Source organism: Tyto alba, unplaced genomic scaffold, assembly GCF_018691265.1.
Source record: "Tyto alba isolate M040663 unplaced genomic scaffold, T.alba_DEE_v4.0 Super-Scaffold_8, whole genome shotgun sequence".
Lineage (NCBI taxonomy): Eukaryota > Metazoa > Chordata > Aves > Strigiformes > Tytonidae > Tyto > Tyto alba.
In genome coordinates, this window is record NW_024881329.1 from 20,999,322 (window position 1) to 21,025,121 (window position 25,800).

The 25,800-nt window shown below is 60.8% G+C and overlaps 2 protein-coding genes across 2 annotated transcripts; one reads left to right on the forward strand and one right to left on the reverse strand.

Moving 5' to 3' along the window:
• Positions 1-78: 78 nt before the first annotated feature.
• On the forward strand, positions 79-22,315 carry ZDHHC5 (zinc finger DHHC-type palmitoyltransferase 5). Its single transcript, XM_042784777.1, has 12 exons — positions 79-172; positions 6,885-8,269; positions 16,510-16,631; positions 17,096-17,253; positions 17,367-17,539; positions 17,652-17,754; positions 18,270-18,361; positions 18,474-18,606; positions 19,029-19,152; positions 20,115-20,227; positions 20,395-21,275; positions 21,710-22,315. The coding sequence occupies exons 2-12, from the start codon at positions 8,166-8,168 to the stop codon at positions 21,873-21,875; spliced, it is 2,169 nt and encodes a 722-aa protein (XP_042640711.1). The 5' UTR covers positions 79-172; positions 6,885-8,165; the 3' UTR covers positions 21,876-22,315.
• A 607-nt stretch (positions 22,316-22,922) lies between these two features.
• On the reverse strand, positions 22,923-25,712 carry MED19 (mediator complex subunit 19). The gene is made up of 5 exons (XM_042784778.1): positions 25,495-25,712; positions 24,804-25,060; positions 24,605-24,701; positions 24,422-24,516; positions 22,923-24,284 (listed from the first exon to the last, which is right to left on the reverse strand). The coding sequence occupies exons 1-5, from the start codon at positions 25,688-25,690 to the stop codon at positions 24,216-24,218; spliced, it is 714 nt and encodes a 237-aa protein (XP_042640712.1). The 5' UTR covers positions 25,691-25,712; the 3' UTR covers positions 22,923-24,215.
• Between the last annotated feature and the right edge of the window lie 88 nt (positions 25,713-25,800).

A 25,800-nucleotide genomic window follows, 5' to 3' on the forward strand; every position in this document is an offset into this window, starting at 1 on the left:
TCCTCCCGGGCGGTTCCCGGTGCGGTGGCCAATGAACGGCGGCGGCGGGGGCGCGCGCGACCGGCGGGCGGTGCGCAGGCGCGGCTGTGACGTCGCACGCAGCCGCCGAGCGCGGCGACGGTTCGTGCCCGGGAGCGCTGGCCGCGCGCTCGCGGCCTCCCGCCCGCCGCCGGTGAGTCACGTGGGCCGCCCGCCCTCCCCGGTGCTTTCCCCCCCCGCGGGCACCGGCGCAGCCCCGGCCGCTCCCCCTGCCTCGGCCGCCCGGTCTCCCGTGCCCTTCCCGGGGCCTGGCCGCCCCCGCGGCTGCCTCCCGTCTGCCGCCGCCGCCCCCGGGGCCGTGCCCTGGTTTCCCCCCCACCCTGCGCTGTGCTCGCCCGTGGACGCCGGCGGCGACCCCCCCCCCCCCCCCCCCGCTCGGGTCCCGGCCCGCCGAGCACCGCCCCGGCTTGGCCTGTCCCCCCCCCGACCGCCCCCGGTGACGGGGCTCGCACCCCCGCAGCGCCGTTCCGCACGGCCGCCCCTGCCCGCCCCCATCTCCCGTAACCCGGCCCTGCCCAGTGGCCCCAGTTACCTCCTGGACGGGAGCTCCGCTTCCTCCTGCCCCCCGTTTGCTGCGTCTTCCTTCCGCTGCGCCCCTTCTCCTCACCGACACCCCGCTGCCCGTCGCTCCCGGGGAGCCTCTCCGGGGAGGGCTGGACGTTGCCCGAGGCCGGGGCGTCGGTGGGAGCTGCGGCCCTGGGGGTGAGGGGCCGTTCCGGTGGGCGGGTGGGCCGTAAGCACACCCGGGGCGGTGGGCTGCCTGGGGCGCACCCCTCTGAGCAGGAGGAGACCGCAGCCCTGCTCCTTCGGCCTCAGCGCCCGGCACGTCTCCTTCCCAGCGCTGCCCGGCTGCGGGGAACGCTCACGTGGACGTGTTTGGTCTCCTGTACCCGGGACTGTCCCCGGTGCCTCTGAGAAAACCTTCAGGTCTTTGTTTTTTTGGAAGGCTGGCATCTGAACGCAGGTGCTTTGACTCTTACGGTCTGCCGAGGACCAGAAGTTAAAACCCCTCTCTCCAGTCCCGGAGTGCTGTCCCGCGCGTGCAACGTGTAATTCCTTCTCAGAGCGCGTTTCCGCGTTGCGTTCCCTGATTTTGGCAGGGTAATGGGTTGCACTAGCAGGTGTTCAACTCGAGTTTTCCTCAGAAGTCCCAGATTCTAAACGTAAGGTGTGCAAATCCCAAGTTACTGCATCTGTGTATTCGTCACATCTCCCCCCATTGAGATAAATCCCCAGCATTCTGCCCCCCTTTTCAGCTTGCTGATTTGGGAGTTGGTCGGCTGTTCCTGCATTTCTTCTGCTGCCCTCCCAAGTGCCTCCCTGGGAAGCAGTTTCCCCTGAATCTGCCGGCTTTTGCTCTGTCACGGATCTGAATTTGGGTGTTTAGGGAAGCAGGCTTTTCTGTACTAGGTGCTACTGATTTTTTGGGGGGGTATAAAATATGACTAGAGCCTTGTCTGGATCAAAATGAGGCGAGTTGATCTTGGAGCGTTTTAGTGGGCCTAATCTAATTATCACCTTTGCTACCGCCGGTTGAGGCAGCGGTTGTTCTTTAGCAGAGCGCTTTATTCCTGTTGGTTTCTGAGGTACGAGCCCTGACTGGAGATGGAGATGGTGGTAATTAGGTAGAGCTGACGGGAGACCTTTAACTCCTGTTTTAGAGGCCTGTTTGGGGACGTTTACATCTATCCCTGTGACCATTGTTTCCGTTGCTGACTGTTGCATCTCATAATGCGATGGCAAGAGGCTGGATTTGTTCCTCACTCGCTGCGGTGCACAGAGACATGGCTGCAATGGATGAGATGACATTCTTCCCTGCTTTGTCCATAAAATGGGGCTAATCCCATGTAAACCAGTGAGACGGGCAGAGGAAGGAGGATGGGAGTGGTGTAAGCCAGGCCAGGAGATAAGCACTGAGTGAATGCCAGCCTTCAAGCTGTTGTCTGCAACAGAGTATTTGTCCATTTTCTGTATCTTATTCTCTTTTAAAAACCTGTCTGTCTAACTGCGGAGAAAACACGGTTATGTGAGATGTGGGCCCTTTCACCTGAAGCCAGGAGGATGGCCGTGGAAGCCAAATTCTGGCCAGGTTTCCAAACTTCCCCACAGAGCAAAAGTGTCTGCTACACATTGCTGTGCATCCTTCTTTTGAATTAAAAGTGGGGGTGTCACTAAATTGTCTCTTTGAGGCGGGGACTCCTATTTACATACAGTGCTGAGCACAGTAGGGCCTGAACTCTGTATTACCATGGTACAGGTGATAAGAAAATTGTCTTCTATGGGGAGACCCCACAGCTTCATGTTGTGGTGGGAGTCCCGGTGTTTATTTTCCCCGTGACATCCAGCTGTTTGACGCTGACGGCTTTGCCTTTTAGTTTGTAGCCTGCATCTCAGCAGTCGATTTCCAGTCCTGTTTTCTGGGCTGAAAAAAGTCCTCCTTTGACTTGTTGCTGCCCGGGTTTGGTGAATGCAGAGACCCCCTGCAGCAGAGGGGTGCTGGCTGGAGCCTGTTCCTGATCTCAGGGTACCTCTCCATGCTGGAGGACAGGGAGGGTGGCAGAGGGAAGTGGTGGTCTAATACAGCGCAAAACGTGTGCTCCAGGTCACTTGTGCTGCTGGCTGGCAGGTTTGAACATTTCTGGACTCTCTGCTAGTTTTTAGAGTATTAAATCTCAGCAGTAGTTGAGAGCTGGTTGTGCAACGTCAAAATTAGCAGAGAGAGCCTGTGGAGGGAGAAAAAGGGGGTCCTTGATCTCAGGCTGGCCTTCGTGCTTGAGCTCAGCAGTGAGAGGTTGGGGGGTGCTGAGGCTGATGACAGCAGTGAGCTCTGGAACGGGCTTCTCTGCGTAATTCCCAGCTGTAGTTAATCAAAACACGATGGGAACAGGTAAAGCACATCCTGTCTTTGTGCGATCCTGGATCTGCCCCGTCTGAGAGTTGCCTCACGTGGAAGGAATTGCTTGTCTGTTTGACCTGCGCCATGGAAACCCGCCTGCTTTGGGGTAGGTGGCTGCCGATCGCAGTGAGGTGACGCATGTTTAGGAACCAGCAACTGAGAGTGAACTCTCTCCTCCCTGTGCCATTACACTCCCGTCCCCGGGGGGTGATGAAAGGCAGCTTGTTTAAGGGAAGCTTGTAATGTTGATGTCCGTGTTTCCTCCTTCCAGGGGTAGGAGCACGTTGAGGAGCTGCCGTGGTTATCGGCAGCAATTGAAATAAGGAAGGGAATGTTGTGAGCTGGTCACACATGTTTTCCCCAACCCAGCAAAGGTGGGGAGAGCCTGGTGAAGCGTGTTTTTGTGTCCTGTCTGGTGCTTTGGAAAGATTGAACCATGAAGTACCCAAATCTTCAGGCTACTTCTGGGTAGATTGCTAGAGAAGACGGTGAGAAAAGAGGGCTTGTATCAGACTGAGTAAAGCAGGGTGGAAGGTGCTGTAGGAAGGAAAGGAGCGTAGGGCTTCAAGAAGCAAGTGCTATGAGAAGAGGAAATTAGAGTGAGATTTTTTACAGGGCCTAAACTGAAGAAAAGGGGACTCAGACTGAAAGAAATGGAAGGTGGCAGCAGTCATGCTTGCAAACGTCTGGAGGGAAGGAATTCAAAATTAAAGGAAGTCTCCAGATACGGAGATGAGGGGAGATAGAAGCAACTCCTTGTATGAGTAGAGGGAAACCCTTGAAACTGGAGAAGAGTGGTCTGGAGATGGCTGAGCAGAGCAGAGCCAGGAAAATACTCTGAAAAAGGGGTGCTAGGATTGGAAAAAAACAGGTGGAATTCCTGAGGAAGAGGGAAAGGGGAGCCACCAGCGACACACGCTCAGTTTGATTGGGAGAGGACAGAGTAGGGCTGAGTTGAGGGCAGGTCCAGAGAAGCTAGAAGGGAGGAGTTGCTGGGCTGGAAGTGGCAGAGGCAAAGGAATCGGAGGCAGGAGCGGAGCCTGTGTAAGCCTCAGGTAAGCGAGAGGAGCTGGGGACTGTTGAGCAGGGAAGTCTGTGAGTGGCCTTTGTGGATGGGGACAAAGTGGCTAGAGAGGCAAAGGGTTTGTAAAGAAGGTGGAGGGAAATGAGGAGTTGAGAGGCTGGAGGTAGACAGGTTGCAGGGCTGCAGAAGGGGAAAGCTAGGGTAGAAAGCGTGTATTTGGGAGAACTGGTGTTAACGTGGCCTAAATCAGTGTAATCTCTGGGAAGTCACGGTGGATTTTGCTTGTGTTTCTCCCACACACCAGGGAAAGCGACAAGGATAGTCAGGGTGAGGTAAGCCACATAGCCCAGCCCAAAGAAAAGAGAAAAATACACCTTGAAGATGGCACAGGAGAAATCCAGGCACACTGTGCCGTGCTGTGCCCTCGGTGGCTTCAGCAGCCCGGATATTCCCAGCTGTGGGAGGATGGGACCTGCCGCCCCGCGGTCAGGCCACGCAGGCATCCCGGCTCTCGGGGGGGGCCGCAGGCTGTGCCTCCCCAGTGCCTGTCTGCCCGGGCCTTTCGGGGGGGGGGGTGGCCACTGCTGCAGGGCTGACGGGCTCTGGAGGGGCTCAGCACGCTGCGGGGCTCGAGCAGGGAGTCTCCGAGCTGTGTGGTGGCTCTGGGAGCCGGGTGGGCTCATCAGCCTTTTGTAGGTTTGATGAGTTGTGGAGTTATTCTTGGGTGAAGGCGGCAGGGAGCCAGGGATTATATTTGCATTGGGTGTCACTAATGACAGCGTTTGGGATTTCTCCCCCACACATAGCGCTTGTTCAGGTAGACTGTCCCATGAGCAATTATCTCGGCTCGTACATTCTTTATTTGATGAGGAGCTTGCTCCTGCACTGCCTGGTGATCATTTCTGTACTGGGCGGAGGTGGCACACAGACCTTTGCAAAGGCACCATGTGCGGGGTTGCCCGTGTGAATGGTTGGAGCCCTTGAACTTGTGCCCCCCCCCGTCTTCAGGTGGGACAGCTGAGGCAGAACAGAGCAGGACCTGGTCGAGGAGCACACCGATTGTGCTGTGCGAGGAAGGGGGTGGAGAAGATCTCTGGGGGAGGAATATCACAGGAAAAAACTCCAATTTGGCAGTATCTGTTTGAGTTCGAGGTGTGGCTTTGTTTTCATGGCGGAGCCCTTCAAAGGGCTGGGGTGTTCTGTTACAGCAGATGAGCGTGTTAGCAGATTGCTTCTGCTAAAGTAATTAGCAGTGATGTCATCTTTAAACTTCCGAGTAACCTATCCCTAGAATTGCTGTCAGCCTGCACCACAGCAGCTAGCTCAGATGACGAGCACTTCCCTCCCTGGGTGATGGCACGGTGGGGCTCATCTTTGTGGGGTGTCGGGCTTTGCCCCAAATGGTGCGTGCTGGGGCTGGTGCTTGCCTCTCGTTGGAGCTCAGTATCATAATGGGGGAGGGTAGAGCAAGGCCGGGGAGCTGCTGCAGGAAACAGAAAACAACTCTTTTCTCTGGTATTACTGTTAAACTCACCATGGTCAAGAGCTGCTACCAGGTGAAACCAGAGCTTTCCCCAGCCAGCATGCAAGCACCAGTCCAACATTTCCTCTCGGTCACAAGGGCAAAAAAAAATTGGTTTAAGAAGTTGAGCTTCGTGTCTGCAAAGGAAGAGCTGCTCTGCAGTGGGAGCGGTTTCTTCATTAGTCAGCCAAAGTGTCTGACGCCTTGTTATGTGACTGAACCGATTCAATTGTAATATATTCTTGTCATTAAATGTGCCTTTAATTTTGTGCCGCAGTTCTCTCAACCTTCATGGGTGTTTAGTCAGCATTAGATATTTTCCTGTCCACCCCGAAGAAAAAAAATTCTGAGGCAGAAGAAGAGAAAACTGGAAGGAGAAAGCAAATGAGTCGTAAGGGCTCTGTACTTGGACCTGCAGTGCAAGGGAGGCCTTGCGACAGGGCAAAGAGGCAGCGAAGTGGAGAAAGGGTGATGAATTGAGGGGCAGTTGCTGTAGCAGTAATAACCGATGCAGTGTTCTCGGTCTCTGGCTCATCCCTGAACTGCTGACAGGATCTTGGGTGTTTGGAGTTTGGGGCAGGTTGGTGCCTTCTGCTTCCCTTTCCAGAAAGGTTTGGTTTCCCATACTTTCTGTGGCACTCCCTCCTGTGTCCTCATGATCAGCCCAGGGGTGGCACATTCCCCAGGGTACCCTAAAACAGTCGGGGATACCTAGTGAGAGCCCAGCTCTCCTTCGTCCAGAGCTACAAGTACCTCTTCTGGTCAAGAAACTGGTGTTTTCCATGGGCCTCTCCCGTCTCCTGCCCTCTGGGGGAAGGGGACGGGGTTCCTGACTGTCTTTTCCTCCTGTGATCTCCACCCTCATATTAAGCCTCCAAGCCTCTGACCGGCCCCTTCAACTCAACAGGCATTCTCTAGAATTCGGACTCGAGCTGTAACTGCAGAAAGGTGTTGGGCTAGGTGTCGTAGGGTCGTCTTCTTCGGGGCTCACCGTGGATTTCTCAGGTGGTTTCAGATGGGTGAGGTCGCTCTGCTTTCTCTGCAGCAGCTGCCACCGAGCCTTGGGGTGAGAAGGGAGACGGCAGGCTGCGGCTGGGCTGCCCTGGCTAATCACAGCCTCCACCGAGTGGTCATTACTCCGGTTTTGCAGATGTGGAAAGGGACGCTGATGTTATGTGATAGGCCTGGGGCTACAGCGTCGATCTGTGTCAGAGCTGGGCTTGGAGATCGGCATCTTGCTGATTGCGACTTGCCAACAGGGTTTTAAGTCTACCAGGTGCTGTTTCCATCTTCCACTAAACGTCTGCTCCATGTCCTGGGGTGCTTGGAGTTATTTTAGTGAGTATTTTTATATGACTGTCTCTTCTCTTGCCTTGTTAATTTCTTTTTTTTTCTTTCCCTAGGTGAGGCGTGACGTACCAGATGTCAAGTTTTAATGATTTTATGTAGCTTTTTTTTAAAGACGAATGGATTAATGAAGAAGTATTTTAGTGAAGGAAGGGGAGGAAGAAATGGAGCAATTTGGAACAAACTGAGAACTTCCCCTGCACCCCTCAGGCCATGGGTGAGACAGACCTATTCAGCACCATTTTCTCCATCAGTTGTCTTCTGGGGTTGTAAAAGCGCTCCCTGAAAGCTCCCCTCCAGATCTCTCCGTTAACCTACCCTGCGCTGCTTGGAAATGGTTGCCGCAGAAAAGATTTAATGAAATTCCTGTTGATTCCCAACCATCGAGTGGATACTAAGCCCGTGGAAAGGCCTGGGGGGCCAGGAGAAAGGAACAAGTAGGAAGAGGACGAAAACACACAATCTGCTGGACCTTCCCCTCCCGCCCCCCTTGCAAAGAAAGGATTTACAGCTCAACCTTGCACCAGCTGTTCCTCGGCTTTAACAGTCAAGAGAGAAATAAATAAAATTAAACGGCCACCGCCAGCCAGCCAGTCCCGGATCCTGGTGAAATCAGGGAGAGTGTTTCTGTGACCCCCTCCGACGAGGCGGGGAGGAGGAGGAGGAGGTGGCACAGCAGTGCTGTGAGGAAGCTGGGCAGATTGCTTGCAAGACAACCCCCTCTTCCCGTGCAGCAACCGGAGGGGCTGCAGCACATCAGAGGGCAGGTTAAAAAGAAGTGGCTTCCCTGAGACTCCTGGAGTGGCTTTTTTGCAAAAAGTTTACCAACACCTTGCTCTTTCCCAAGGTGCTCGCTGGGTGGGAAGGTGCACCCAGCTCCTCACCTTGCACACTGTGCTCGTCCCTGCCCAAGCCTTCCCTTCCCTTCCCTTAGAGCCCAGCTGCCGCCCTCAGCCCTGTGGGGACCTGCTTTTTGCAGGCTGTTGCCCAGCCGAGGGAAGCTTGTAAAGGCTCTTGGCATTCCTGCCCCAACGGCTGTTTTAAATCCAAATCCAGTTCTCTGTTCTGAATTTTTAATGTTTTTAAACCTCCTTCCCAGCACCCGCGAACTCTTGCGGGGCAGAGCGTAGTGTGGACTCCTCTCCTGGGCCCCGCGCTCCAGAGGCTGCTGGGGACTTCTCCGGACTGCCTGCTCCGGCCAGAGCTCGCCCCGGGAGCAAGCGCGGAGGCTGGGTAGCAGTTTGCCCCCGTCCCTCTCCCCTCCCCTTCTCGTCTGGCTCTGACTCCCGCTGGGCCTGGGCTATGCTGCGGGGCGGATCCCCCACCACAGCTCCAACATGCCAGCAGCATCTGGAAAGAGATTCAAACCCAGCAAATACGTCCCGGTCTCAGCTGCTGCCATCTTCCTAGTGGGAGCCACCACCCTCTTCTTTGCCTTCACGTGAGTCCCAGCTACTCAACCAAAGAGTGGGGAGGGTGAAGGGAGACCCGGGGACCCACCCCCCTCTGCGGTGCCATGAGGTTTGGGGGGGCTGAGATCACACGGGGGTTATCTGGCAGATGAGCTGTGACTTCTTGCCGGGCTAAAGGTGGGATATCGTGCTCTGGGTGCTACAGAGTGGATGATGGAGTAGCCCTGCGGTCCATCGGAGCAATTCAGCCTCAGCTGGACCCGTTTCACTCGGTTTTCCCGTGAGGTGAGCCAGAGGAAGTGGGGCACGGTGGATCCCGGCGAGGCACCTTGCCACTGCTCGGCTCCGGTTCCTGGCAGCCACTCCTCTCCTGTCTTCGAGTGTTTACACAACTTGCTGGTCTCACGGGCAACTCTCTTGCAAATCAGCCAGGCTGGGAATTAGTTTGTGACCTGTAGGTGGAAAATGGCATAGATAATTTTCTCCTTTGCAGCTAAGTGAAGTGGTTTGGTGGACTGAGGCGAGCTCCGTGTTATTTTTAGACTTCCATAACTGATTTGTGAGCCACAAAGGAAAGTTCAAGGAGAAGTACTCTGACCCCTGCGTGGATTTCTCACTGCTGTTGAAGTCAGCCTTGCCCTAAGGAGACGAGGGTTTGGTCTCTCTGGAGAAGACTCGAAGGAGGTGGCCTGCCAGTGGGTCACTGGGGCCTGAGGCAGATGCCTGTGTTGGCCTTGGAGCTGGAGGGGAAAAGCCAGGGTGTAAAATGGTACCAGTTGTTGCTGGAGAGGGCCAGGCTGTACCGTAGGGATCTCCCTGGGCTGGGAGAGGGGTCAGGCTGCTGCTCACGTTAACGTTTTCCTTTCCTGGGTGACAAACGTCTTATTAACACTCGCTCAGGGCTGAGCTGAGCCGGTTCTGGGTTGGCAACAGGCGCAGAGACAGGACCTTGGGGTGCCACAGAGGCTGCTGAGCTGCCGTGCCAGCGACGAGCCCCTGGCAGGGAGCTGCCTGCGCTCCCCGCTTGAGCGGCTGCAGCCGGGCTGGTGCTGAGACACCCACGTGCTGGGCAGGAACTCTGTAGCGCAGCAGCTGGGACTGGCTATCAAATCCTGCAGTGTGTGTTCCCGGGGTCAGGGTCTGAGAGGGGATGTGTTTTGGGGGGACAGCGGAGAGATCTGTAGGTAAGACAAGCGTGTTTGTGCTCACACTTCGGAGGGCTTGATGGTGGCTCTGTGTGAAGGGCTCGGGATTGTTAGGGCAGTCGCTTGGACCAGGGGTGCAGGCAGGGGAGAGGAAGGTGGTGGGTGAGTGCTGCCTGCACCCCCTCGAGCAGGGTGCCCTCAGCTCTGCTTTGCCTCTTGACCCCCCCGCTCTCCCTCCTGTCTCCCCCCCACACCCCAGCACTGCAGAGGGGCAGCCCACAGCCTCAGTGGTGCACTCTGTCCTTCCAGCCCTCTCCAGGGAAGCAGGGGATCACTCAGCTTCCTTTTTCCTCCTGGCTTAACCAAGTGTTTCTCTTCGCTGCTGGCTGCTACTGGCAGGGCAGAGAGGGAGGTGCACTCCCTGCTCATGGGGAGCCTCATGCTCTCGGGGGGCAACTTTCCTTGCGCTCCGCCGCGGGTTTTATGCTGGGGCTGGGCTGGCGGGGCGGTGGGAGGCAGAAGGGCTGGACGTGATAGCTGCTGCTGCTCCCTGGGATGGAGCCATCCGCGGCTGGAAGGTCACCGCAGCTTCAGCGCCTGGCAACAACCGGGCAATAAAAGAGTAATTTGAGGACTAAGGGACAGAGCCGGTTTGATTTACTCGGCGCAGCGACCGGAGGCAGCTGGTGGCGTCGCTCAGTGTTGCGCAGCCGTCCCCCTGCCGAGATGGAGCCCTCCTCAGCCCAGGGCTGCTGCCGGCCCTGGGGCTGCAGGCTTTGCTGCTCCGGGCTCTCAGACACTTGCAGGAAATCGTTGACTCTGTGCTACTGCTTCAGGGGGATGAAGGAGAAGAGGAGGGAGCAGGCGATGTCCCCTGAGCAGCTGTGCGTGGCACACCATGACTCGGAGGGACGGGCACGCCTCTGCTTAGTCACAGCAGGCTGTTTCGCTGATGGGGGGGGGGCAGCAGGGCAGCCCAACCTCCCCAAACCTGGTCCTGGCTGCTGCGGCCGGGGCCGCGGTACCTGGCTGCGAGCTGTCGCAGCAGCCGATTGCAGCCGCTTATCAGCACGGTGCGAGGCCTCACCGGGAGCAGGAGCTGGTGCGGCGGAGCAGGTTTGTTCAGAACAGGAACACCTGGGCAGGGTCGCTTTAATTGTAGGTCAGTGGATGTTATTTAACCTACTTTAAAACATCAAATTAAATCTCAAGCAGAGCGGCGAAGCGCAGTGTACTTTCACACGAGTTATTTGGCGGGGAGCGAATTGCGTTACTCCCTGGTGTTACAGTTCTCTCAGGGCAGTTTCCGCTGGGCTGCTGGAGTGGGGTGGAAGGATGCACAGAACCACGGCGAGGTTTGCCTCCCATCCCGTAGGTTTGGTTTCCCACCCATCGCTGTGCCCCATTCCCTGCCCGGCGAGCGGCTGCCGGCCCCCACCTGACACGGAGGCAGGACCCCCCCCCCCCCCCCCCCCCCCCCGCCGTAGCACTTGCCGTGTCTGCTGCAGACCTGCTCGGGAGGGTCACGCTGTCAGCATCGGACCCAAAGCTTGCAATTTGGGAAGTGAGCAGGAAGTTGTGAGGCTGGGGGGGCTCTGGGACACCTCCTGTGGGGCCGCCTCCCAGGCAGAGAGCAGCCAGGGCTCAACACAGCTCTTGAAAGGCTCCAATTGTGTTATTTCTAGTGTATCCGCTGGATACCTTTTGGTCCATCCCCAATGGCCCAGAGTTTGTATCTCTGGGCTAAGAACTCTATTTAATTGATTAATTTAATTAGGAGATGCTGCAGAACATGTGGCAGCTGAAATGAGCTGAGGCTGATTGCGCTGGAGAGAGCGGGCAGCAGGAAGAGGGGATGTTTCTGTCCTCCCTCTGGAAGGAGTGGGGGTCTCTGACTTGCTGGGGTCTCAAACAGGTGCTGCTTTTGGACCAGAATTCCCCCGTGGGATCAGTTTGTCCATTCCTGCATCTGCCTCCTGGCCTATACTGGTCCTGGCTCCTTGTTCAGTCGATGCTCAGCCTCTCCTTCCCCTCGGGAGGCAGGGAGTTTCCTCCGAGCTGCCCTTGGCAGGTCTCTGGATAGTGTGCCATCAGTCGGCCTCCTCCTTCTGTTTGCCTCAACTCTTCCTTGTGGCCACGGCTCAGTGTGGCTTTTGAGGCTGTGTAAAAGCCTGCAAAGTATAAGCTGTTTCTTGCAGTTAGGTGAATCTGTCTGTAAAACCTCTGAGCCTGACTCTTCCTCCCACCCTCACAGCTGGGAAGGCTGTTTGGGAAAGGAGCTCTCGCCTCTCCCAGTGTTGGTGGAGGAGAGAGGAAGGGGAGGCATGAGGACGGGGACACTGGGGCGGGAGGCAGCAGTCCTTGCTGCCCACGGTGCCTCTGGAACACGGACAGGCACGCTTCTAGTTGGGGCCAAACCTGTGTGGCCAGTCGTGGTGAGCAGGGGTTGTGTTTGCAGCAAGGCTTTCGAGAGAGCTGGGGAGACCACGAGTCCAGCCCTCCTGCAGTGGGTCAGCGAGATAAGCCCAGCCCTAGTATGGCCTCGGGGCAGAGTCCAGGGGTGCAGGCAGCGTGGGGACGGTGTCCTCAGGGATGGCTTTCTTCTGGGAGAGGGCAGGGGAGAAGGGGCTGCAGGGTGGCTCTGGTCTTACGGAGAGGAGGAGAAGCCAGGCTGGGGAGTGACGGGTTTCTCCTGGTATGACTAGTGGCAAAAAGCCCGTCTCGGATCCAGTTGTGACTCAGTTTGCCCGAGGTTCCCCGATTTCTCTTATGTGCTGCCAGAGACAAGTCTCGACAGCTCTTCTAGCGATGGGCGTGCTTGGCATCCCAATCTGGAGAGGGAACTTGGTGAGTTCTCTAGGACCTGCGTGGCCACAATGGCGAGCAGCCTCCTTCCTCCTCCCTGCAGAGCCAGAGCCCACGGTGTCGAGGCAAGGTCTGCAGCCCTGTGCTCTCTGTCTGGGAGAGCAAAAGGCAGGAACACATCAGTCCTTCTGATAACAAGGTGTCCCCTCGGGGATCGGCAGCCACCTTTGCTCCCTGTGCTGCAGAGGACCGTGTTCCCTCCCGCGGGGTGGGGTTGATCTCGGGGAGGTGACTCCCTTGTGTTTGGGACCATGAGCACGGATGCCAGCAGGCGCTTTGGTTCGAGTAACGTATGGTCTGTGTATTGTGAAGGATTTCTTCTTTCCTCTCACGGTGTGGTGGGGTCCCTGGGTATGGAGAGAGCCGGGAGGGTGGCAGGCAGTGGGCTGCCGTGCTTGGGAGCACCGGGGAGGAGACCCCCAGCGTTGTGCTTGTGACCTGGGAGTGCTCGGTGTGATGCTACCCTCATAAGCTGTGGGTCCTCGTGGCCCCTGGGAAGGGTGTTCTGCTTGCCCTGTCCGGTGAAATCCCACCCCGGGGTGGCTTTGCATCCCTGGCTGGTTGTTGAGGGTGTAAAGTTCACTCTGTGCAGAGCAGCCCCTGTCAGCTTGCCTGTCCAGTTGCACACAGCTGGCAAGACCTGGTAAGGACAGGGGTTGTAAGTTGACCCTGAGGTACCACACCAGCTTCTCTGATCAGTTCTGCTTCCTGACTCTCTCATCCCTCTGCGGAGTCTGGCTGGCAGGGTGGCGCTCGGAGTAATCGGGGTCTTGCTGTAGGGTTCGTGGCCACCCAGAATGGAGAGCGGAGGCTGGGTCTGGAGGATGCGCTGCATCGAGCCCCCTGCCCCGTCTGCAGCTGAAGACGTGGCCCCCAGAGCAGAGCTGGGCTGGCAGGGGCTCGATGTCCCCAGGCAAGTCTCCTCCGTTTGATCCATTGGCATCCTTGGTCACCCTTTTAGAGCTGTGGCTGCGTCCTCCTCAGTGCCTGGAGTGCTCCCTTGGCTGAAGGGTCGGTCTTTCTGACACCAGGGACCTGCTGGCCCCTGTCCTGTCCCCAGGAGCTCTGCTTCCTCCTGGGAAGGGTTAGGTGCCCAGGCAGCACTGGAGGTGATGGGAGAGGTATTCCCTTCCCCCTGGAAGGCCAGTCCTTCCCTCTCTGCCTGCCCCAGAGCTTTTCCTCTGCGCCAGCCTTCGCTGAGACAGCTCCGTCTTTCCCCTGCCTTGCCAGGGTCTGTCTGTCGAGGATTTGGGCTGTATGCTTGGCTCAGCTCTGCTGTTGGCATTTCTGTTGTGCAGGGATGGCTGGCGTGCAGTGGGTCTCCCTGGCTCCCCTCCATCCCTTTCAAGTAAAGATTTGGACTGGGATTTCGCTTTCTAGAAAGAGGAGCTCCTTGCTCAGGGTTTGTGGAAGGGCTTTTCCTGCCTTTTGGGCTCATCTGAGCCCCCCTGCCCCTCTGGCAGTCTCTGCTGTTCTTACCTCTGCAGCTCGACAGAGAGCAGAGCCGGGGAGGCTCCTCGAGGTGGGGTGCTTGGCTCTGCCCTTCCTTGGGACAAAGTGATATTAGGAGTGGCCACCTTCCCCTTGGCAGACACTTTGTGTCTGGTGCCCAGGGCAGGAGGGGGGAGAGAGAAACACCCCTCCAAAGGGTCTGCTGTGCTATGAGGGCAGAGAGCAGCCCTGCTGGGGACCCTCAAAGACCTTGAGACCGCGCTGCCAGCCAGGCCCCCAGCCCTGGAAGCTGTGGGGAATGGGGGGTTTGCCCCTTGCCCAGCTCTGCTTTGACTGCTGGTGAGTACCTGGGGGCTGCCTGCTCCCTGCCTTGCCAGCCTGCCCCGCCACAAATACGTTTCCCTTCTGCAAGACTGGGAGACTTTCTCGCCTTCATTTTCTGCAAGCCACTTAAACCACTTGAGCGTTTCTTGCCGGTGCTGTTTGGGTGGGTGGCCGGGGGCAGCCCTGGCAGCAGGTCAGTGCTGGCGCGGGTGGGACGAGCCCTCTCCCCCCGGCACAACCCACCCGTGGGAGGGGAAGGGGAAGCTGGGCAAGGTGTGAGCTCCTTGCTGCTGGCATGGCTTCCAGTCCCGTGGCAGCTCCCAGCGATGCCAGTTGTACTGGGCTAGCTGGGCTCGACACGGCTAGCCTGTTCTTCCCTTGCTCAGGTCTTGGCCTCGCAATGTTGTGTATGTCCTGTACCCCTCCAGAGCTGCTCTCCAAGGGGTTTGGGGCACAGATTGGAGAGGGGTCCTCCTCGCCAGCCTGTCCCAGCTCCGCTCTGCCGAGAATCCGCTTGGCCAGCTTCCAGAGGAGACGCAGGGCCGGGTGTCTCGGGAGGCAGAGCCGGCGTGGCCGGTGCCATGGGGGTTGTAAAGGAGCCGCTCCCCGCCCTGGAGGAGAGCTCTTGGTGAAGATGCTGTCCTGGATACGTGGAGGTGGGGAGGCATCGCCCAAGGTGCCCGGGGGAGCGAGGCTCCCACCCCAGCGAGGTGCTCGGGGGCTCCTGAGCGGCATGGAGGAGCAGGGTGGGGTGTGGAAGAAGGTTTTGGAGAAGACAGTTTGCAGGTGCAGCCCTGGTCTGGTGTGCAGGGCCTGGAGGTGCTGCTGAGGGTGGAGGCATCAGGCCCCGCCTGGGGAGAGGAAGAGGAGGAAGAGGAAGAGTGCTGGTTGGCAGAGCAAGGGCTTGGCTGCCGGTGCACTGCTGCTAGCCAGGGGTCTTGCAAAGCCCAGAGGCTTTGTCCTCCCGCTCTCCTCTTGCCCTTGTCGCTGTGCCTGGACGGGGACTGCCGTGTCCTTGGCCAGCGGTGGGCAGGTCCCGCTGCTGCCTCGCGCCCTCTCCGGTGCAGGGAGGGGCTGGGGCGTGGAGCCGTGCCCGGTGCCTGGGTGCGCCCTGCGAGCCTCTCCCTCCTCCGCTGCCAGGGAGGTGCCAAGGCAGGTCTGCCCGCTCCTCCAGCCCGGACCCATCTTCTCTCCTGCCTGCCACTTGCCTGGAGGCAGCCCTCCGCCTGGCACTGTCCCCTCACACGCAGGAGCGTGTCCCTGGACTGGGCTGAACTGGAGGGAGAGCCCTGGACCAAGGGTTCATTCCCAGTTGGACCCTTGCCGGGGCTCCGAATGGTGCTATGACAAGGACAGGGGCCACCTCACCAGTGATGGGACCTGTCCCCTGTCTGAGTCACAGCGGGTGGTGGCGGAGGAGGGGACGGGACCAGCGTTCTCCCCCTTCACCTCTACCTCTACCTTGGGGGCTGCAGGCGATTACAGTGCTGGCACCATATGTCACCCTGCCCGCCAAGCCCTGTGCTCTGCCCCTCTCTCTGTTCCTGCTGCCTAAATCCATCTGCACTTATCGCTGCGGGGAGAAGAGAGGGGCAGATGCTGTCCTAGATCTGCGGGATTAAACTCCCAGCAGCAAAGCAGATTAGGGTATTACGCTGGCGCCTCTGAGGGGGAAGCCCACTGTCCTGAGCCCAGCCCGCCCTGGGCAGGGAGAAATGGTGGCGATTCCTTTGCTGTGCTCCCACAGAGGAGCTGAGTGCTGGTTGGGGCTGATGAGGTCCCCACGTGCCACCAGTTGTCTCCAGGCTGGGCTCTGGCTCCGGGATGTGAGGAGCAGGAGCAGCTCTGGAGGCACTGGAGCTGCTGGTGGTTCTGCATCCCCTCACAGGGTCCCCTCTGCCCCCCCGTGCTTGCCGGTGTGAGGTGTGGAGGGGGATGCTCAGGTGCCGTGTGCCCGGATCCCTTCGGGGTGTCCCCCGTGCCCTTGGCCTGGCTCACCCTGTCCTCACCACCGCCTGCGGGGTCTCTCCCCATGGCAGCGGGGTCCTGCGCTGGCAGTGCCCCTGGGGCCGTGGGTGCAAGAGGCGGGCGGTGGTTTTGCTCTCTGATGATTTACCAGAGTGAGATTTTTACAGTTCCAGTTTAGGTGTGGAAGGCACCGGGTGAGAGCAAAATGAAGAGTTGGTGACAGGGAACCTCCCCAGACGCCTGCCAGGGCAGCAGCCTGGAAATACAGCCCGAGAGCAGGGAATGTGGACTTCCCAGCCAGGCCACCGCCGAGCACAGCAGGAACGGCTCCCAGGGCCGGCTGCGGGGCTCGGAGGGGGCGAATAGCACCTGCTCGGCCCTTGCTTGCTCCGAGGGCACCCTCGGAGCTCGGGGGTGCCTGCCCGGGGCTGTGCGGGGAGGCGACGCGAGGGGCAGCTCGGGGGAGCGGCCTGTGGAACGGGGCCGGGGGGGTCTCACTGCTTTTGTGCCTTCAGGTGCCCGGGGCTCAGTCTGTACGTCTCCCCAGTCATTCCTGTGTACAATGCCGTCGTCTTCCTCTTCGTGCTGGCCAACTTCAGTATGGCCACCTTCATGGACCCAGGCATATTCCCGCGAGGTGAGTCTCTCTCTGCTTGGGAAGTGTCTGGGATACAGCTACCTCCTTCCACCCTTCCTCTGAGGTAGAGAGGATTACCTGATCCCAAAAGGCTTGAGGAAAGCTCTCCTTGCCCTGCCCGGGTGGGATCGGGTGGTGACACAGGCCATGGGGACGGTAGCTCTGGGTTTGGCACCCAGCCTGCAGGACCAGGTGATGGAAGCAGTGTAAATCCTGGCACCTTGTATCAGATACCTGGGGCTCAGGTGGGTGTCATGGTTTCAGGGCAGGACCTGGGAGAGCCACCCCCCTCCTCTACCTGTATTTGGGGGTCCCTGGCTGGTCCCTGTGCTGCGTGAGATGGGCCTGGTGACAGAGGGCGATGCCGGGCATCTCCAGCTCAGGAGGGTGGGAGCTTGGCTGGGCCCTGTCATCACCCTCCCCCAACACCCTGACATGTGGCTGTGCTGGGGTTTCCCCATCAGCCGAGGAGGATGAGGACAAGGAAGATGACTTCCGAGCTCCGCTCTACAAGACGGTGGAGATCAAGGGCATTCAGGTGCGCATGAAATGGTGTGCAACCTGCCGCTTCTACCGGCCGCCACGCTGCTCCCACTGCAGCGTCTGCGACAACTGTGTGGAGGTGAGAAACTGCTGGCTCTCAGTGCCTCTTCATTCCATGTAGAGTTTAACACATAGCACAGGCAGGGAGCCCTGGCAGCCAGGCCCTTCACCGTGTCTTCTCCCCCCTGACAGGAATTTGACCATCACTGCCCGTGGGTCAACAACTGCATCGGGCGGCGCAATTACCGTTACTTCTTCCTCTTCCTGCTGTCGCTCACCACGCACATCATGGGGGTGTTTGGTTTCGGCCTGCTCTACGTCCTCTACCAGGTGGAGGAGCTCTCCGGCGTCCGCATGGCAGTCACGTATCCTCTGTGAGGCTGCAGGAGTGGGGCCGAGGCGGGAGGGTGTCGGTGGGGCCGGGGACAGCGGGCCGTGGAGCAGGGCTGCGGCTCTTCCTTAGCTGGCTGCTGACAGCATGGTGGTGATGTGCGTGGCCGGCTTATTCTTCATTCCCGTCGCCGGCCTTACGGGGTTCCACGTGGTGCTCGTGGCGAGGGGCCGTACTACCAACGAACAGGTATGCATGCCTGCAGGGCTGATGTGGGGCTGCTGGCTCCCGCCGGGCCCCATCTGGATACGTTTCGGGGCTCCCTGGGAAGAGATGGACACGGACAGGCTGGCTTGAGGCAAGGGAAAGGCCACTGAGATGGTTGGGGGCTAGAGCACAGGGTGCCTGTGTGGGGAGGCTGGGAGCACCTCCTCCGTGCAGCCTGGAGGCTGGGGGGGGGTCTTTACTGCTCTGTCAGGGGTGGCTGTAGAGAGGATGGAGCCGGGCCGGCTCTTCTCGTGGCACAACTTGAAAAGAGGCAACTTTGTTAGACGTTAGGGAAGGGCTTTTCCCCCTTGAGGGTGGTTGAACGCTGCAACAGGGACCTGGGAAAGGGGGGGGGAGTATCTCCAAATATCTCTGCCCTTGGAGATGGTCACGAGTGAGCTGAACAAACTCTGAGCAACCTGACATGGCTGGCTGGACCAGGGACCCCCCGAGGTCCCTGCCCACCCCGGTATGCTGCGATGCTCCTCATCCCACAGGTGACGGGCAAGTTCCGCGGTGGTGTCAACCCCTTCACCAACGGTTGCTGTAAGAACGTCAGCCGGGTCCTCTGCAGCTCCCCGGCCCCCAGGTGAGCCCGGCACAGCGTGGCAGTGCCCCCCCCCCCCCAGCCCTGCAGCACCCGGGCACACTGCTCCGTTCTGAGCTCCAGGCCTTGACCTTCCTCCCACCCCTCTCCATAGGTACCTCGGGCGCCCAAAGGCTGAGCAGACGGTGCTGGTGAGACCCCCCTTCTTGCGGCCCGAGGTGTCAGACGGTCAGATCACTGTCAAGATCATGGACAACGGTATCCAGACAGAGCTGAAGAGGACGAAGGTGAGGAAGGCGGGGATTAGCGCTCCCTGCGTTGGGGCCCTCCATGGAGCCCAGGGGTGCAAGCCTGCATCCGTGAGTAAAGAACCGAGTGAGCCTTGTCACGTCCCCTGTCCCTCTCCATGTCGTCTTGTTCTGTGTCCCCATGGGACGGAAACCATGTCCCTCCCATGCAGCAGCGATCCCATGAGGTTCTGCCCCCTCCACTGCCCTTCCCCATCCCGTCCTTCCCCCGCACAGCACCCTTTGGAGGTTCCCCCTTCCCCAGCACCCGAGGCACGTGCCACCTTCAAGCACTCAGAACGTTGGATGGCCCGGGAGGCAGCGAGAGCCCCCTTCGTGCTGCTGCCCGCTCCCTGCCTGCCGAGGGGAGGGCTGAGGCCTTGGCACCCCCCTGATCTTCCCTCTGCGCTTTGTCTCTGCAGTCCAAAGGAAGCCTGGAGGTGACGGAGAGCCAGTCTGCCGACGCCGAACCGCCACCCCCACCTAAGCCAGACCTCAGCCGCTACACGGGCCTGAGGACACACTTAACCTTGGCCACCAACGAGGGTAAGGAAGGCACAGAGGGGCCCCAGCAGCCGCTGGGAGGGGAGCCCAGGGCTGCGCCAGGCAGACCAGGAGCCAGGGCCGTAGGTGGAACAGGCTGCAGGGCAGACCCGAAGCACATCAGCACCCCCGCGTTGTGGGGCAGGACATGCCTGCGTCTCTGGGCTGGCCTTTGTGGCCCCTTGCACTTGGAGAAGCCTGTGGGATGCTTACAGCCAGCTCCGCTCCATCGGGGAGGAGCAGGAGGCCGAGCCGACAGCGCGGTGCTTGTCTGGAGCCACTGTGAGCTGCAGTGGCCTGCGGCGGGCCGGCTCGCAGGCTGCCGCGCTGCAGGCAGGCGCAGGAGCATCGCCGGGATGGAGGCGGCGAAGAAGCGGCAGGCCTGGCTTGGCAGCAGAGAGCACGTTTGTGGCAGCCTGGGTGAACTCGCTTTCCCCGCTTCCCTGAGCGCCGGCGAAGCAGTGCTCGGAGCTGCCTGCGTGGGCTTGGCGAGAGAGGTGGGATGTGAAAGGCAGAGCTTGGACTGCTTCCCGCAGCGGGCTGGAAGCCTCTGCAGCTCTCCCTGTCCCCCCCCCCCATGGCTGGGGTGCAGCCTGCGTCTCAGTGGGGTGACCAGCCCGCAGGTCCGTGGAGAGCCCGGGCACCCACCAACGCCTCCATGCAGCGCAGACCCTGTGGTCCCCAGTGTCACCCAGCTGGGGCTGCTGCAGGGGCATGGAAGTGCCAGCCCCAAACACGTTGCCACAGGGACACGTTTTCCATCCCGCTCCGTTTCACCCGCCCCTGGTGCACCTCTCGTTGAGCCCATCCCTCTCTCCACCTCCGCCTCCCTGGTCTGTCTGCCCCAGGCTCGGAGCCGGTTCTTGGGGAAAGGAGGGCAGGGCTCTGCACGACGTTCCTGCCCCTGCACAGCCCCGGGGACCCGATGCGTGTCTGAGCCTCTTTCTCTCTTCCCCCGCCTGCAGACAGCAGCTTGCTAGGCAAGGACAGCCCCCCGACTCCCACCATGTACAAGTACCGACCTGGCTACAGCAGCAGCAGCAGCTCGGCGGCCTTGCCCCACTCCACCAGCGCCAAGGTAAGGCCGTGCCTGCCGCCGCCTTCCCGAGGGGCAAGGGGGGAATCCAGCCTCGAGGGGATGCCACCACGTTCCTGGCGGTGGGGTTGGGGTGGGCTCGGGAGCTTTGCGGGGGGGGGGGGGGGCCCCGTCTTTCTGCGGGTGACGGCTGTGTCTCTGCCCCTCAGCTGAGCAGAGTGAACAGCCTGAAGGAGCCCAACTCCATCTGCGAGAGCAGCCACAAGCCCAACTACCGCTCGGAGCCGAGCCTGGAGCCCGAGAGCTTCCGCTCGCCCACCTTCGGCAAGAGCTTCCACTTTGACCCGCTCTCCAGCGGCTCCCGCTCCTCCAGCCTCAAGTCGGCCCAGGGCACGGGCTTTGAGATGGGCCACCTCCAGTCCATCCGCTCGGAGGGCACCACCTCCACCTCCTACAAGAGCCTGGTGAACCAGACGCGCAACGGCAGCCTGTCGTACGACAGCCTGCTCACGCCCTCCGACAGCCCCGACTTCGAGTCGGTGCAGGCGGGCCCGGAGCCCGACGCGCCGGTGGGTTACACCTCGCCCTTCCTCTCGGCCCGCATCGCCCAGCAGAGAGAGACCGACCTGCACGGCCGCTTCGCCGGCGTCGTCTCGCCCAAGCACCCGCCGCCCCGCGAGCCCTCGCCCGTGCGCTATGACAATCTCTCCCGGCACATTGTGGCCTCCATTCAGGAGCGGGAGAAGCTGCTGCAGCAGCCGCCGGCCCCGTGCAGGGAGGAGGACGCGGGGCTGGCGGACTCGGGCATCCAGTCGACGCCAGGTTCCAGCAACGCCCCCCGCACCAGCTCTTCCTCGGACGATTCGAAGCGCTCGCCCCTGGGCAAGAACCCGCTCACCCGCCCGGCCCCACCCCGCTTCGGCAAGCCCGAGACCCCCCACGCGCTCCGGGTGCGCTCCCTGGGCTCCCCCGACCAGCCCGCCGCCCCCCACCTGGGCAAATCCGTGTCTTACAGCAGCCAAAAACCAGTGTCTCAGGCCAGCGGCCCCGAGACGGAGGAGGTGGCCTTGCAGCCCTTGCTGGCACCCAAGTAAGTACCAGCGCCGGCCGCCTCGCGTGCAGAGCGGTGGGGGGGGGCCCTCGCCCTGGGGGGAGCCGGCTGCCCATCGTACGTGTGTGTCGTCCCCCCGCTGCCTGGTGCCCCCTCCAGACCTCCTTCCTTTGCACCAGCTCCTGGGGGCAGTGAAATGCCCCTGTAATCTGGAGAAGGGGGAGGGAAATCCCCCTCCTCCTCCCAGAGCAGAGCTGGTGCCCCCCTCTCCCCTGGGGACACCCCCCCCCCAGGCCTCTCAGGGAGCTGGAGTGGTGTGTGGGTGCCGGAGGTCCCCAGGGCTGTGGCTGCGCTGGGTGCTGCGATCCCTCCTGGGGGTGACAGCAGCCCCACAGTCCTGTCCTTTCCCCACCACCACCCCTAACCCCTCCCCGCGCCCTCCCCCCTCCTCACGCTCTTCCTTCCCTCCCCAGGGACGAGGCGCAGATGAGAACAGCCTACAGCAAGTCCAACGGGCAGCCCAAGAGCCTGGGCTCAGCCCCTCCGGGCCCGGGGCAGGTGCCCCTCAGCAGCCCCACCCGTGGAGGAGTCAAGAAGGTCTCCGGCGTGGGGGGGACCACCTATGAGATCTCGGTATGAGGGGCAGAGCCGCTCGCCCCCCACCTCCTCCCCGGCTGACACCCGCCGGCCCCGGAGGGACGTTCTGCAGCCGGACGCTCTGCGGACTCCAGGGAGAGCCGGGCTGGGGGGAGACGGGCCAGCGGCCCCCACTGCTTTTCTCTTTCTCCACCCCTCCCCAGGACTTGGGGGGCTGACACACACCCGAGCGGGGCTGCTCTTCCTCCGCCCGCCGAGGACTGCCCCTGGCCAGGGGCGGGGGCTCGGGGGGGGGGGGGCTGCAGCCTGCAGCCTCGCGCCCCGGCACCATCTCGGCTGGGCCAGCCACTTGTGGGCCTTGTGCAATCAATCGCTCGCCTAGCGTGGTAGGAATGGATTGTTTTTAAACCAGAATACTTTTTTTTATTATTATTGTTACGGATTCTATTTTTTTTCTCTTTCTGAGTTATCAGGTGTGTGTATATATAAATATCTATATATATAAATATAAATATTAAAAAAAAAAAAAAAAAAAAAGCAGAAATTATATATCTTACCCAGAGAGAGGAAGAAACTGCCGGTTCCCTGCCCAGAGCATGGGCCACCCCTCTTGTCCCTGTCCCCAGAGGAGGGATGTGGGGCCAGGGCTGCCCCCCGCGCTCCTGGAACGAGCCAGGACAGGGGTCTGGTGCTGCTCTCCCACGCGAAGCGGGGCCAGCAGGGCTGTGGGATGGCAGGTGCCCCACTGGGGTGCCCCGTTCCCCCCGCCAAAGACCGAGGCGCCTTCAGCTGAGGACACTCCCCTGCCTGGTTCTTTGCTCGTGCCGCCTCCAGCCCTCGCTGCTGCGGCCCAGGGACGAGGAAGGGCCGAGGGGCAGCCCCCTCCCCAAACCCAGCCATGAGCTGGCACAGGTGGGTGCTGGCTGGTGCGGAGGAACACTTGTGGGTTCCAGCCTTTCCCCGCCTGCGGTTTTTTGCTCTTTTTATGTTTCCCCAGGGTTTGTGTTGGTTGGTGGGGGGTTGTGTTGGTTTTGTTGCTTTTTTTTTTTTTTTTTTTTTTTTTTTTTTTTTTAAATGGGTCTGATAGGGTTTTCACGTTGTCACGTGGTTGATTTTATTTCCGTTCGGGGAAGAGGAAGGCCAGCGGGGTACATCCCCGTAAAGCAATATTTTCTCCTCACATGCCAAAAAAAAAAAAAAAAAAATGCAGCCAAGGAGCCCAGTGCTCCCCATCCCCCCGCCCCTGCCTGGGCAAACCACCCCACGCAGGGGCCCACAAAACTTCAGGCACTACTTGATTCTTTCTCTACGGCAATATCTCTCCCGTGGCCTCTGCAGAGCCACACCATTGTTTTTTTATTAATTATTATTAGCCATTTTAAAAATGAGGAATAAAAGGATATTTAATGAGCCACCCCGGCGGGCATGTGTGTGCTTTGTTTAGCGTCCAGGGACAGAGGAGCTCCTGAAGGGTTCCCATTTTTCAGGGTCTCTGCCTTCCCCCTCCTCCTCTCAAGGGGGAGAGGAAAGGGGGCCTGAGGAAAGCTGAGCCTGGGGTCCCGTTTTGGGGAGGCACCTCCCGAGGGTGCTTTTGGGTGAACTCTGCTCCCCCAGAAGGTAAGTTTTTTTCAGGGCACGAGGAAGGCAGCTCTGGGGAAGGTGTCACAGGAGCTGGTGAGGCTCAGGATCCTGCGCAAGACGCTGGGACCGAAGGATGACAGCGGCGTCGCGCTGTGGCTGCTGCTGGAGCTCCCGGTGCCCACAGCGGCAGCCCCAGATTCTCTGCACCAGCCACCTCCATGCAGGGACATGGTGCCCCTCCAGGGCTGCTCCTGTCCCTGCCAGGGTTGGGAGGGGAGGGCTGGAGGAGCACAGAGCCCCTCGACCCAGCCCAGGAGCCCCTCAGCCCTGCTCGGGCAGGGGAGGGGAGGAGATGGGCTGAGAGCTGGAGCTTGGCCGCCGTCCTCCGTCCCAGGCCACGGCGTGTTGGGGCAGCGCCAATCCCACACGCCCTGTGGACCTGCTCGGGCTCAGCTCCTCACCTCACTGCGACAGCTGAGGGTCGCAGCACTAACCCTTCCTCAGAGCAGAGACTTTAATTAAAAGGTGACTAAAAAAGAGAGGTTCCCCCCCATGCACCAGGTTGTTTTGGTATAAAAGGCTGAGGTCAGCAACCCCAGTGCCAGCAGGGTCTGTGTCCCCTGGTCCCGGTTGGCTGCACGACGCAAGCGGGGGGTTGCGGGGGTGTCCTCTCTGCTTGGGGGGGGACGCAGGCCAGCCCGAGCCCCCCGGCCGAGCGCTGCAGGAGAGACGAGTCCCTCCTGGGTCAGTTGGGGCCGTTCCTGTCGGCTGGGGGATCCCCGGGGCAGCGCCAGCGCAGCCTCACCGCAAACTGCTGCTGCTGCTGGCCTGGGAGCTGCCCACCCCCGGGTGCTCCGGGCTGTGTCGGTTCTGTGGAGGAAGGACAGACACGTGCCCCGTGAGGGCTCCTGCTCAACAGCAGCACCCCTGGGGAATGGCCGCTCCCTGCCCGACAGCCCCCAGCATGGGCACAGGCTGGGAATCGGAGCCCGGTGCTCCCCACCCACCTTCTTTTTCTTCTTCTCTTTCTTCTTCCTCTTCCGTTCCGGATCCTCTTCTTTTTTCTTCTTTTTCTTCTTGTGGTCAGAGTCCGAGGGGGTTTCTGGAGAAACAAGAGCGCCAGGTGAGCCAGGCATCCTTGTGCTGGATGGAAGAGGGGCCGGCTGCAGCAGCGAGACGCAGCCCCTTACCTGGGGGGACGGGATCCTGGGTGCGGCTCTGCTTGTGCTTGTGCTTGTTCTTCTTCTTGGGCGGCTGGATGTGCATCAGCCGGCACTGCTCGGGCAGCTGCGGGGAAAGAGACGGAGCTGGTCAGGCCGGGCCGGGCACCTCCCACCCTGCTGCCCCCAGCCCCAGCGGCCGCCCCCCAGCTCCCAGTCCCCGGCTCACTGGGCCAGCGTGGAGGCGGAAGCCTGTCAACATGGTGCCGGTGAGGGGGGTGAAGGAGCTCCCGCAGATGGGGGGCTTCTCGATGAGGGAGCGTAGGCTGCTGTTGTCGTGGGAGCCGGGCAGGTCGATCATGCCGGGCAGGTCGGGGAGGAAGTTGCTGAGCTTCTCCTTCACCTTCTTGCCACAAAACTTGTTGTAGGCGTGCTCCAGGTTGTAGTGCGTGATCAGGTTGGTGCTCCCCGTCAGCTCCGTGGTGCCTGCGCCCGCCGCGGGGAGGGGATAGGGTGGTGCTGCCGCCCAGCAGGGCCCCCCCGCCCCACTCGCCTTTCCCACCCTCCCAGCACCGGGGACTCCCGGCCCTGCTCCCCACCCCGGCGATCCCCCCCAGCACCGGGGACCCCCTGGTCCCGCACCCCTCCCCTGCCCCCCCACCGGGGACCCCTGACCCCGCTCCTCTTCTCCCCTCCAGCACCAGGACCCCCCGGGCCCCCTCAGGGCCCCATTTCCCCACTCGACGACGGGGCTGCTTGACCCCGCCCCCTGAACGCTCATTGGCCTGCCGCGCTGTCAGTCTGCGCCTACCCGCCCACCCCCCCAACCCTCATTGGCCCGTCGCGCCGCCAGTTCCCGCCGCGCCCCCGCTCCGCCGCGCCGATTGGCCAAGCGCGGCGCCCGCGGCCCCGGCCCGCACCTGGCAGCTCCCGGAGCAGGTAGAAGGGGCCGCCGGCGGCCTTGCGGGCCGCGTCCTCGCCTGGCGGCGGCGCGGCGGCGGCGGGGGGCGGCGCGGCCCCGGCGCCCGGCGTCTTGGCGGGCCCGAAGCCCAGGGCAGCGGCGGCAGCGGCGGGCGGCGGCTCGGCCCCGCCGAACAGCGCCGAGAAGTTCTCCATCTTCCCGGCGTGCCCCGCGCGGGGCCGGCTCCCCGCCCCGCCCCGCGGCGATTGGCCCGGCGCCGCGGAGGCCCCGCCTTCCTCCCCGGTTGCTACGGGAGACTCCGTCC

Bases quoted from the DNA above. Each gene is read 5' to 3' on its own strand.
- ZDHHC5 (XM_042784777.1), top strand. From the start codon at position 8,166: ATGCCAGCAGCATCTGGAAAGAGATTCAAACCCAGCAAATACGTCCCG. The intron at 8,270-16,509 runs GTGAGTCCCAGC...TTGTGCCTTCAG, and splicing joins ACCCTCTTCTTTGCCTTCAC to GTGCCCGGGGCTCAGTCTGT. The intron at 16,632-17,095 runs GTGAGTCTCTCT...TTTCCCCATCAG, and splicing joins CCCAGGCATATTCCCGCGAG to CCGAGGAGGATGAGGACAAG.
- MED19 (XM_042784778.1), bottom strand. From the start codon at position 25,690: ATGGAGAACTTCTCGGCGCTGTTCGGCGGGGCCGAGCCGCCGCCCGCC. The intron at 25,061-25,494 runs GTGCGGGCCGGG...CGGCGGGCGCAG, and splicing joins CCTGCTCCGGGAGCTGCCAG to GCACCACGGAGCTGACGGGG. The intron at 24,702-24,803 runs GTGAGCCGGGGA...CTTTCCCCGCAG, and splicing joins TCCGCCTCCACGCTGGCCCA to CTGCCCGAGCAGTGCCGGCT.